General features: G+C 49.1%; 1 protein-coding gene across 1 annotated transcript; it reads left to right on the top strand.

Annotated features, from left to right (window-relative positions):
- The first annotated feature begins 3,271 nt into the window (after nucleotides 1–3,271).
- On the top strand, nucleotides 3,272–11,681 carry LOC132591972 (uncharacterized). The gene is made up of 2 exons (XM_060273314.1): nucleotides 3,272–6,009; nucleotides 9,409–11,681. Exons 1-2 carry the CDS (start codon nucleotides 5,199–5,201, stop codon nucleotides 9,981–9,983), a joined length of 1,386 nt encoding a protein of 461 aa, XP_060129297.1. The 5' UTR covers nucleotides 3,272–5,198; the 3' UTR covers nucleotides 9,984–11,681.
- The last annotated feature ends 628 nt before the right edge of the window (nucleotides 11,682–12,309 follow it).

Consider the following 12,309-nt stretch of genomic DNA (forward strand, 5'->3'; position numbering starts at 1 on the left):
CTTGGAGGGCTACAGGTTCTCCATCCCTGATGAAAACTAATTTCCCTCCCCCAGTTTCCTGAGAAATACCTCTGAATGAAATTCTGGGAAACCAATGCCAGTTGGAGATGAAACTGGCCCAGTGGGACCGATGGACTGACATTGTATAAGGAAGTGATATATGTGACTTTGGTGTTGTTACCCTTATAGCCCATGCTCTGAAGAGAGCCGTTAAACTTCAGCAACAGTGTGCTGAGAAAAGCCAAAAATATTCAAGAGATGGCAAGTAACTGGCAAGAACTCTATGTAGTTGCTTTAGTTAATTCTGAAGTCCATCCTTGGTGACTTCAGATATTTTTGTTTTGGATCTAGTGATGTTGAAGAGAGAGGAGGTGGAGGTTAATAGATTCACACCCTTAAACACTCACAACGGACCATTAGAATTTGACTTAGTCTGACCTTCTGCATAATGCAGACAAGATATGCATTGAAAGGCCCCTGGAGCGAGCCCAAATTGTCTAGTGTAGCTTTGGAATAAATATCCAGACTTACTTTTGTAAGATACAAAGTCAGCCCTATGGGAGAAAAGTGGCAGTCTTGGAGAAAGTGTGACTCTGGAAGGAGTTTTAGTGCCCAGCAGTGAAATATAACCTGCAATGTAATCTAGTCTTGAGCATAAAATGATACATCTCAGTGGAGTGCGATTAAGTCTATTAACATCTTTCTTCTTGTTATTAGTGCACAAAAACCATTAATAAATCTTTGACATAATTTCTTCAGACAGACGGCACACACATTTTATGCCATCAAACCATAATGACTCTGTCATCTTTATCATGCTGGCTGTGTCTACGATCAGGACATTGTAAATAAGTTTGCTTTAAACTATGAGCCAGAAAATCAAGCCTTCTATTCAATCATCCCTGGCTGAAAGATTTAATCACGGACAATAGCCATAAATCTCGCATATATTCACTGTTGGGCAAAATCATACGCAGTTTTTAATCCACATATTTTGTTCAATTGCCTCTGTAGTGTCAGAAGTGAACCCAAAATATTGCAGTAAATCTAATTATTGTAATTCCCCATTCTAATGGTATTTATGATATTCTGTTTTCTGAGCTCCAGAAAGGAGCCACTGTATTGATATTGTCTGATCAACTAAAGAGACGTCTCCAGCCTGAGTTTTCATTTTAATGATTTATGCCGAATCGCATCACTCCACTTTGATAAACAACTTTCTATCCCTCCCCTAACCAAAGTCAAATTATAGCTGAAAAGGATGTGGTCCACATAACACAGAGGACTCAACCCAGCAGAAGTTAGTCGCAGGTAAACCTGCAATACTTTGTATATTTACCAGGGAATTAAGCCACACAATGGAACTTGCTTCTGAATAAATATGCTTAGGATCACGCTGTATGTCTAAGGTGCAGAGTGTAATTCTGTCCACACCTACGCTAAAGTAAGTCCCCTTGAGTTCAGTGAGAATTGCTCCTGGGACTGCTTAAGTTTAAATTAGGTGCATCCTTAGCTGGGCACAGAAAGCCCCCGTCATGCATGAGATGAATTTATCTATTCTCTCTCAAATTGATGGGCATAGACATGGAATAAGGTCCCAAGCAAACTTTTCTTTAGTTGCAGTTTGAATATACCATACGCCTCATAATAGGATTAGAGCAGGTAACAACAATTATAAACTATTAGTAGTAACGGGTGGGATCTGAAGCAAGCTGCTACAGTGCAAAGGTAGGGTTGCCATATTTCAAACAGTGAAAATCCTAAAAGAAATGTTTTTCAGCTTTTTTTGGCAAAATCGCAAAAGCACTGCCAACATTGCCATACGTCCAGATTTTCCCCCAGGCATTTTGACCATTTCTGCCTGTACACTGCTGCCGAATGCGGTGTTCCAGATATGTCCAGGAAATTCTGGATTTTTGGCACTGTTCCAATCAGGAAGCCATGTTCTCCGCTATTAAACTCCATTCTATTGCTCCTCGCTCCAGATTTTCTATTCTTCTCCCTCAGCCTGCCACGCCCACGGAGCATGCTCATTCTCATTGCTCAGTTTTTCACTCAAACCCTTTATGATTTTTTACCCCCCTCAAGATTGTAGGGCAGTCTTCCTTATCCCGGTGCCTTCCATATGTGCTGGACTGCAATTCCCATCAGCCACCAGCCAGCATGGGCAGTGGTCAGGGATGACAATGATTTGTTGATTTGTGAATTGCCTCTCACGTCTGTGTCCCAAGGTGATTTACAGACACACCCTTAGAAAGAGCTAAAGTGATTTCAAAAGCAGTAGGAGAACAACCGAGGATAGGTTTAAAAAAACAGCACAAAATGAACCCCCAGGGCAGAGGCTTTTCATTTACTGTAGCTGGAAAAGTTACAGGTAGGTAGCCGTGTTGGTCTGCCGTAGTCGAAACAAAATAAAAAAATTCCTTCCAGTAGCACCTTAAAAGGTAAATGTAAATGGACCCCTGACCATTAGGTCCAGTCGTGACCGACTCTGGGGTTGCGGTGCTCATCTCGCATTATTGGCCGAGGGAGCTGGCGTACAGCTTCCAGGTCATGTTGTCAGCATGACAAAGCTGCTTCTGGCAAACCAGAGCAGCACACGGAAATGCGTTTACCTTCCTGCTGTAGTGGTACCTGTTTATCTACTTGCACTTTGACGTGCTTTTGAACCGCTAGGGTGGCAGGAGCTGGGAGCAAACAACAGGAGCTCACCCCGTCGCGGGGATTCGAACCACCGACCTGATCGGCAAGCCCTAGGCTCAGTGGTTTAACCCACAGTGCCACCTGTGTCCCTTAGAAACCAACTAAGTTTGTCATTGGTATGAGCTTTCATGTGCATGCACACTTCTTAGACACAAACACCTTCACTTGCATCGCAACAAAGGATACTATAGTATCCCACAGAATAGGGGTAACCAGCTCCAAGTTACTGTGGAATGAGCTTCTGATATTATGGGAACCTAAAGGAGAAACTCTCTCTCAGAACCCAGTGACCTCCTGGGTAAGGAATATGGCAGTCTCTCAAATAAATTGATCCTGAACTGGGAAGGACCATATCTGTTAGTAACCAAAATCTTGAAAGCAATGGTGGGAGTTTTAGCCCAGAACATTTGGAAGCCATGAAGCTGGGAAACACTATTGTAGGATATATTTAAAGTCCGGTGTAACCTAGCCTTTAATTAACGAGCCGTGAGTGCTGTTTTACTGTGTTTTAGTTTATTTAGCTATATTAATATCGGAAGAGCAGCGAATTGACACAGATGATAAAGCGCTTTATATCATCTAATATAAAGCGGATTGTGGTAGGGCTGTTAAGAAATTTAGCTTAGGGTTTGGTTTGTGTAAGGCCACAGCTCATGCTGAGTAATGGGGGGCGTGTGTATGCAAATTCCTTGGATCTGATTGGTTGTTGGGGCCCCTCTTAAAGCTGCGTCCACCATTTTCTGGTCACATTTTTGCCTGGCGTTTGAACTGTGTGTTTCTATCGGTTCCTGTCTGGCAAGAGAGCGTTCCTGGATTCCTGGAGTCTGGTTGTATCTGGCTTATTTAATTTGCTGATTTATTCAGCTTATTGCTTGCTTTTGATTTTTAGCTTTCATTTACTGCCTTATTTAGCTCCGTTTTGATTCTCCCCCTCCCCTCCCTCCCCACTCCCTTCCCCTACGGCTCGGCCTCGGCTGGGGGCGTTGGGAGTCCCCCCCCCCCGCACAGGCATCCCACTTTATTTAAAGGGCGCACCCCCCTTTAGATTCCTTTAAATTCTTTAAATTCCCCCCCCCCCGCTTGCCTTGGCTAGCCTGCTGTGGCTCTTGGTGGGCAAGGGGGCCTTGGTACCCTGAGGGAGCCTTGGCTCCTGGCTCCTTGCCTGGCCGTTTTCCTGCTGGGGCTGGGCTGGGCTGGGCTGGAGCCACGTGGGTGGTTAATAGGGCTGTTGCCGGCTGAGGAGCATTGAGGCTGCTTGCGCTCTGCTGGGGGCCTCTAATTTGGCTTATTGGGGGCTGTGGCGTTTGCCGCCCCCCCTGGGGTGCCTGCGGGGTGGGGGTGCATCATTGGGAGGGCGCCAGGCCGTTATTGTGCCTGGTTTGCACGTTGCGTCCGCCATTTTAATGCTTGCAACCCCCTTTGCTATTAAGCAGAGAGCTGCTGCTTGTGCATTGGGGGGAGCGGTTTGAGGGGGGTTGCTGGGTCTTTAGGACCTTGGGAGGGGGTCCCCTCACTTGATTCACCTGGGGGGCCTCTAGTTTTTGTGTCCTGTATAGCGTTTGTTTTCTGTTTGCATCTGTTTTAGCTGAGGAAAAAATTTTTCCTGGCTGCAGTTTATTTCGAGGCTTGAGTGCTTGCAGCCAGTTTCTGGGCGTTTGGCGCCATCTACTGGCCACGAGTTGTTACTACACCTACAAATTTAATTGCCTTTTCCCTCAGCCTATATTGAAGTCCCTTGAACAGGCTTTGACTTTATTGTGTTGCCTGACTAGCTTATTGGGTCATTTTAACTTATTGGTTTCCTTTAATTACTTGATTTAATTTATATCCTTTTATTTAGGAATCTTAATTGATTCAATTGGATTATAATTGGCTTTGACCTGCGTGGGCTTGCTTTGGTTAAGTGAAAGAAAAAAAAAAAAAACTTTTACTCCTTGCCTTTAATTGGAGGCCTGAGTACTGCAGCCTACTTTAGGTTCTCTATGCCATCGGCTGGCCTCAAGGGGGTTATCGCACCTTGTTAGTTTTGATACTGTTCCTTCCCAATAGATAGGGAATACATTGCTTGGCCTGCGTTTTGGGTTTCTTGCATTGTTTAATTGGCTTAATTGATGTCCATTGTTTAATTCAATTTAATTTTAATTCACGTTAATTTAGTTTTCACGTATTCTGGTTAAGGATTCTATTTGGTTGCGTGGGTGGGAGTTTGGCTTTGGCCTGCGCATTTCCCTCTCCCTCCCTTTTAGGGGGGGGGCCGGGGCGTGTGCCGGGGTCCGGCCTACACCAGCCTGCAATACAAGTCTAACTGATTTCCCTGGGGCCTTTCAGAGGCCTGGGTGTCCCCAAATATTTTGCAGTTAGTTTTGCAGATTGGTTGGGAAGGCTCCAATATTTGAGGGGTGGGGTGACGCCGCCTAGTGGTTAAAGTGGTAATACGCACCCCTGTGTGATTCCACGTGTGTTTGCTTGTTATTCCAAGTAGTTAATAGTTCAGGATGGCGGCCCACCCATCCACTTCAGGGAAATCTAAGAGGGTCATTAAGGGCGCTTCGCAGAAGCTGCGTTCGCCAGCCTCGCAGGCAGCGGGTCGCGTGGAAGCATTCATCGCTAGCATTGCTGGTGACCCACAGGCCCTGGCCCAGCTTGGATCTGGGCTTGATGCCTTATTACAGAACCCGGCCTCTCATCCTGCCGCCTCGACCTCTGCTGGTTTACCTTTGGAAGCAGGGCGGGAGGCGGCGACTACGGCCATGCCTCCAGACCGGCAAGGCCCAGACCCTCTTTCTGCCCCCTCTACCTCTGCAGGTGTATCCCTGGACCCTGGGCAAGCTACGGTGGCGGCGTCGCAGCCTCTGTCCCCCATGGCGACCATTCTGGAACTGCCTGAGACCACCACGTCTGGGCCAGCTGACTCGTCGGATGACGACTTCGTGGGGCCTTCTGGTGTTCTGATGCCGAATGCCTCTTCCACTCCTATGGTGGTGCCGGCGCCCCCTCCCGTCAAACGACGAAGTGAGGGGAAGCAGCCTCGGCGCACCAGGAGGGCGAGGCAGGCTAAGGGCAGAGTAAGTGGGCAAGGGCAGGGGGGGCGGACGGGGGCCTCCTCTAATGTTGTTGTTTCGCCCGTTGCTCCATCCCAGACTCTTGCCGTCGCCTCGCGGCGCGAGGGGCTTTCGTCGGCATCCGGCGAGGAAGCCCTCCCAGTGCCGGCTAGAGCGTCGAGTGGCGGAAAACGTCGTCACAAACGTCGTGCCAGGAGGCGGGCAAAGAGGCGCAAGGACGATACCTCGGCTTCGACCACCTCAGGTTCGTCCTCTAGCTCCGAGGGTTCTGATCACTCTATGGGGTTGTACTGGGCTTACGGGGAAGTGGATTCTGGCCTTCCTCGTTGGGCCTGGGCTCGTCGAGCGAATTCGCATCGTGCTCGTTATGGAGCTGTTCAAGAATGTCTCGACGGAGAGTTGGTCCCGGAAACCACGGTTTCCACCAACAGTACTAGGGATATTATTCCGGGCAGTCACTTGTCCTCTAAATTGAGGTCTAGGATATTGGATGGTAAATATGTAGACATTTTTGATTTAGCTCCACCAGAGGAGGTGGTCCCTGAGCAAGAAAACGCCCTCGTTGGTACTAAGAAGAAAGGCAGGGGGAGAAAGGTGGAGCGGACTTTCGAGCGTTGGCTCGATTGTTATCAAGTTTTTTCCGGGGTAGTAGTAGCGGCATATCCCCGCAGGGCTCTACACCTTATCGTGTACCAGTCCATCGTAAGGTCAGCATATAACATGGCAGGGGAAGCGGCCGCAATTGCTTATGATGAAAGATTTCGCAGGCGGGCGTCAAAAATTGACACCGCCCGCTTTGACAGGAAAGACTTGGACCTTTGGACCACGTATGTGGCTCCGTCGGTTTCACGGAAACCCGCCGAGCAGCAAAGGGCTAAGACCCAGCCTTTTAAGGCGGCACCTAAATTGCGCTGCTGGGATTTCAATAAAGGACTGTGTCAGCGCCCGCGGTGTATTTATGCGCACACTTGTGACCGGTGTGGCGGTAGCCACCCGGCTGTTAACTGCTATGCGGGCCGGCGGCCCTTTCGTGGGGGTCGGGGAGGATTCAGGCAGGCGCCAAGGGGTTCCGCCCCTGCCCTCCCCGCTCCCCCCGCAGCTTCCACATCAAAGTGAATTGCTTCAGTTAGCTTTTTCTCCCATTAAGTTACCGGCCCTTAAACATTGGTTAGCCTCCTATCCCAATATTGAGGCGGCTGCATATCTTCGGGATGGTTTCTCCTTCGGGTTCCGGATTCCGATAGCTTCGGTTCCCCTGGCTAGGAATCCTAGGAACCAGAAGTCGGTGAGAGAGATGCACGAGGTCGCAAGGCGGAAGGTTAATAAAGAAATAGCCCTCCAGCGCATGGCTGGTCCTTTTGCGTCTCCGCCTTTTCCCAATCTGCACCTCTCTCCCTTGGGAATCGTCCCCAAGAAGGCTCCGGGTGAGTTTCGGCTCATTCATAATTTGTCTCACCCTAGGGACACGTCCGTGAACGACGTGATCCCTCCGGAGCTTTGTACGGTCAAATACGCTTCTCTCGACCAGGCAATTAAAATGATCAGAAAGTTTGGGCCAGGGGCCTTGTTGGCAAAATGTGATATCGAATCGGCTTTCCGATTATTACCAATTCATCCGCATGATTTTTGGTTGCTGGGCTTTCAGTTTGAAGGCGCCTATTATTTTGATAAGGCCATGCCAATGGGCTGCTCCGTAGCCTGTGCGGCCTTCGAGTGCTTTAGTACGTTTTTGGAATGGGCCCTTCGCACGAAGACCGGATTAACGGGGGTCACTCATTATTTGGATGATTTTTTAATGGTTTCTGCGGCCGATACGGGTGACTGCGTCACCCTGCTACAGGCCTTTAACGACCTTACCAATGAGCTGGGCGTGCCCCTCGCAGCGGATAAGACTGAAGGCCCAGCTACCAGGCTCACGTACCTGGGTATCCTTCTGGATACCGTTAATCAGACTTCCAGCTTACCTATGGAGAAGATCACCACGCTTCGACGGGTGATAGAGGAAATGCTGGTGCCGGAAAAAGTGACGCTTCGCCAGCTGCAATCGTTGCTGGGTCACTTTAATTTTGCCTGTAAAGTTGTGTCACCCGGTCGCCCCTTTTGTGCGCGTTTGAACAAACGCACCGTTGGCCTGCGTCAGCCTCATCACCGGGTGCGCTTATCGCAGGGTGAGAAGGCTGACATGAGGATGTGGCTGGTATTCCTGGAGGAATACAATGGGGTATCCTTGTGGCAGGATGTTTTAAACCTGCACAACGATTTCCAAGTGCACTCCGATGCGGCGGGTTCCCTGGGATTTGGTTTGTTTTGGAATGGCAGGTGGTGCGCACAAAGATGGCCCCCTGCTTGGCGGGACACTGAAATCACGCGGGATTTAACTTTTCTTGAGTTCTTTCCTATAGCAGTTGCAGTCCATATTTGGGTTGACGACTTCAAGGACCGCCGCGTATGCTTTTGGTCAGATAACCAGGCTGTGGTGACTGTCCTTGCGAAACAATCTTCTAAGTCAACTCGGGTATCGGCTCTGCTGCGGGCATTCGTGCTGCAGTGCCTGCGTTTTAACATTATTTTCTCTGCGCGTTTTGTCCCGGGCGTGGCCAACGATATAGCTGACGCTTTGTCACGATTTCAGATGGAGCGCTTCAGGTCCCTGGTTCCAGACGCACAACATCAGCCGGAGATTTTCCCGGATCGTCTTTGGAACCTTGGCAGCTGCTAGTCTTGCAGGGAGTAGCTGCTTCTGTTTCCCCCTCTACCCTGCGGGCTTATCAAAAAGCTTGGACTGACTTTTTAACTTTTCGCAGTCAGTCGCTCGCGGTGGAGGGAGCGGCCCGCCCCTCTTCTTCCCAGGTGCTTCAATATTTGGCACACCTGTTTCACCTGGGAAGGGCTGCCAGGACCATAAAGCTCCAGTCTGCGGCCATTTCATTTTTCTCGAAATTGTTTTTTAATAGGGACCCTTGCGCCAAATTTGTGGTGCGTAAGGCCATGGAGGGATGGGGTAGGCTTTGTCCTCCCCGTTCCCCTACCAGGAACCCGATTTCTTTTGATCTTCTCACTAAAATGAGATTGAAGCTTAGGGTGGTGTGTTGGTCTAAATATGAGGCCCGTTTGTTTTCGGCCGCCTTCTCAGTGGCCTTTTTTGGCGCTTTGAGAATTGGTGAAATTGTAGGGGGTCAGATGCGTCAGGGGGTGCCAGGGGGTTTGCTACTCCAGGACATACGTCTGTCACCAACGGAATTGTTAATCACGATTCGGAGTTCCAAGACCGACCAGGCTGGTAAAGGAGCAGTAATGCGACTGCCTGCTACGGGGCAGACGGGCCCCTGCCCGGTTAAGGACGTAGCCAAATTCTTGGCGGAAAGGCCAGCTGGGGAGGGCCCCTTGTTTGTGCATCAGGATGGTAACCCGATGACTAGGCTGCAATTTACTAGAGTTATGAGGAAGGTGATAGCGGCATGCGGTTGCGTGGCCGCTAATTACGCTCCTCATTCCTTTCGCATTGGGGCCGCCACTACGGCGGCCCACTGGGGTCTTTCGGTTGATGCTATTAAGGATTTGGGCAGGTGGAAATCTGCAGCGTATAGATCTTATGTTCGGAAGCGCTCCTAACTTTGTCGTTTGTTTTCCAATGTTTTCCCAGGGCTCGCGGACGTGCACATATGGATGGTGGGACATTCCATAGTCCATTGGGCAGGCCTTCGCGCTGGCCAAACGCCATTGGGTCCTCGACTTGGCCTTCCATCCAACATCCAAGTGACCTGGATGGGCAAGAGGGGCATGCGCTGGGGGGAGCTTCTCCCTTTGCTGCGGCGCAAAGCCCTCTTGCTCGGGTGCCCGTCCGCCCTGGTGATCCAGCTGGGAGAAAATGACATCCCCGCTGTGGACCCGTTATCTCTTCGCCTGGCTATCCTACGAGATTTGTTGGAGATAAGGACTTGGTTCCCTGATACCGTCGTTTTTTGGTCCCAAATGTTGCAGAGGATGCAATGGCGGGGTGATATTCCTCCTCTGGCTGGGGAAAGAGCTAGGAAGAGGGTTAACAGCGCAGCATCCAAACGGGTGTACGAAATCGGGGGGAGTTTGATTCGTCATCCCGAAATTAATGTTAGAGCCCCGCTTTTATATCGGGATGATGGGGTTCACTTATCCCCTGATGGGTATGATATTTGGCTGCGTGATGTGTCTGAGGGTTTAAAAAGTTGGTTAGGTCTCTGAGTGTTGGCGGCAAGCCAGGGCTGGCTTGATTGGCGGTTAGGCTTTTGGTTGGTTAATCGGTTGGTAGAGGGGGTGGCACACGGATGCCTACCCTCACCTCCGTTTGCTCCATATAGAAGTATTCCGTTAAAGGAATCTCAGGGCTTACACTCTTGTCCTTACCATCCCGCCATTGGCGGGAATGGTGGGCCCAATTTTAAGAGCAAGAGCCTTGAGGAACATTCTTGGTGAAGGTGAGGAGGGAATGACTGGGCGCAGCCACCTCCTCACTCCCAGGTATGTTTACTTGACTTCCATGCGGAAGTCGGAGCAGGAACTGTCCAAGCGGACAGTGGTGAGTCCTGTCCTATGGTGACAGCTGATGTGAGTCCTGCCACGTGGGCAGATGAGGTGAGTCCTGTCCAATGGTGACAGCTGATGTGAGTCCTGCCACGTGGGGCAGATGAGGTGAGTCCTGTCCTAAGGGGACAGCTGATTGAGTCCTGTCCTGGATGGACAGATGGGGATAGTCCTTCTTTAGGAAGGACGAGTGAATAACCAAAAGCCTAAGCCAACACTCGGATTAAAATTGTGTATTTAATAAAGTTGTGGCCCTAAATTATTTGCCAAAAACCAAACCATAATTCTGTTGTCAGTTGTGAGTTATTTAAGGTAATTTTCTGGGAAGCCTCGACACACAAAGCGCTTTATATCATCTAATATAAAGCGGATTGTGGTAGGGCTGTTAAGAAATTTAGCTTAGGGTTTGGTTTGTGTAAGGCCACAGCTCATGCTGAGTAATGGGGGGCGTGTGTATGCAAATTCCTTGGATCTGATTGGTTGTTGGGGCCCCTCTTAAAGCTGCGTCCACCATTTTCTGGTCACATTTTTGCCTGGCGTTTGAACCCCTCCCACCCGCCCTTTCTTTCTTGCAGGTTAGCACGACATTGCTATTGCCTTCGGGGCCGCCTGTATTCAGGGGTCAGTAGGAATTTTTCCAATTGGCTGATTGGCTGTGCCTCTTGGTTTTCGCCTACTGCGCTAGCAAATTGTCACAACTTGTTAGGTTGGCGGTTAGGCTTTTGGTTGGTTAATCGGTTGGTAGAGGGGGTGGCACACGGATGCCTACCCTCACCTCCGTTTGCTCCATATAGAAGTATTCCGTTAAAGGAATCTCAGGGCTTACACTCTTGTCCTTACCATCCCGCCATTGGCGGGAATGGTGGGCCCAATTTTAAGAGCAAGAGCCTTGAGGAACATTCTTGGTGAAGGTGAGGAGGGAATGACTGGGCGCAGCCACCTCCTCACTCCCAGGTATGTTTACTTGACTTCCATGCGGAAGTCGGAGCAGGAACTGTCCAAGCGGACAGTGGTGAGTCCTGTCCTATGGTGACAGCTGATGTGAGTCCTGCCACGTGGGCAGATGAGGTGAGTCCTGTCCAATGGTGACAGCTGATGTGAGTCCTGCCACGTGGGGCAGATGAGGTGAGTCCTGTCCTAAGGGGACAGCTGATTGAGTCCTGTCCTGGATGGACAGATGGGGATAGTCCTTCTTTAGGAAGGACGAGTGAATAACCAAAAGCCTAAGCCAACACTCGGATTAAAATTGTGTATTTAATAAAGTTGTGGCCCTAAATTATTTGCCAAAAACCAAACCATAATTCTGTTGTCAGTTGTGAGTTATTTAAGGTAATTTTCTGGGAAGCCTCGACACACAAAGGCTTGGGCTCTTGAGTTCTGCCTCCTAATATATTGTGTTGAGCTTGCTCTCTTGCTGATTTTATAGCTGTGCTTGGAAGAAACAAACAGAATTACTGCAAAGGAGAGTGAAACCCACTGTGTTTTTATGGGACTTGCAATCTTAGATGTTGTTTAATCTTTATGAAATTTTAAAATCTTTTTAGCAAATTAAAAGAGGGAGGGAACAGAGGAGGGATCTGACAAGGCTTCAGCACTGAAAGCCAACCTAGGTCTTCAGTGCTAAGAATTTGGTGCACTTGAAGGTCTGGTGAGAAAAGCAAATTTTCATTAGCAATGCACTCCACTGAAGTTACCATTATTCTTAAATTCTGGAGGGCAGAGAGAGAGAGAGAGCATATCTAAGCAGAACTATTGGGGGGGGGAAGATATGTATATCATTGTTTTGCAGTAAAATGTCTGGGAAGGCAATAAAGGCTGGAACAAAGACCCACCAAATACAGTGAGTGAAAAGTGTCAGTCAGGTTGGTTGAGTAGATCTTGGTAAGGAGAGCAGATGAACAGAAAGGGAAGAAATAGAAACTGGGACATTGTACTGGTTTTAATTGGAATTATTCCAGCCTATTGTTCAAATTCAAGAAGGAAGGCA

The sequence above is a fragment of the Zootoca vivipara genome, chromosome 4 (assembly GCF_963506605.1).
Source record: "Zootoca vivipara chromosome 4, rZooViv1.1, whole genome shotgun sequence".
NCBI lineage: Eukaryota > Metazoa > Chordata > Lepidosauria > Squamata > Lacertidae > Zootoca > Zootoca vivipara.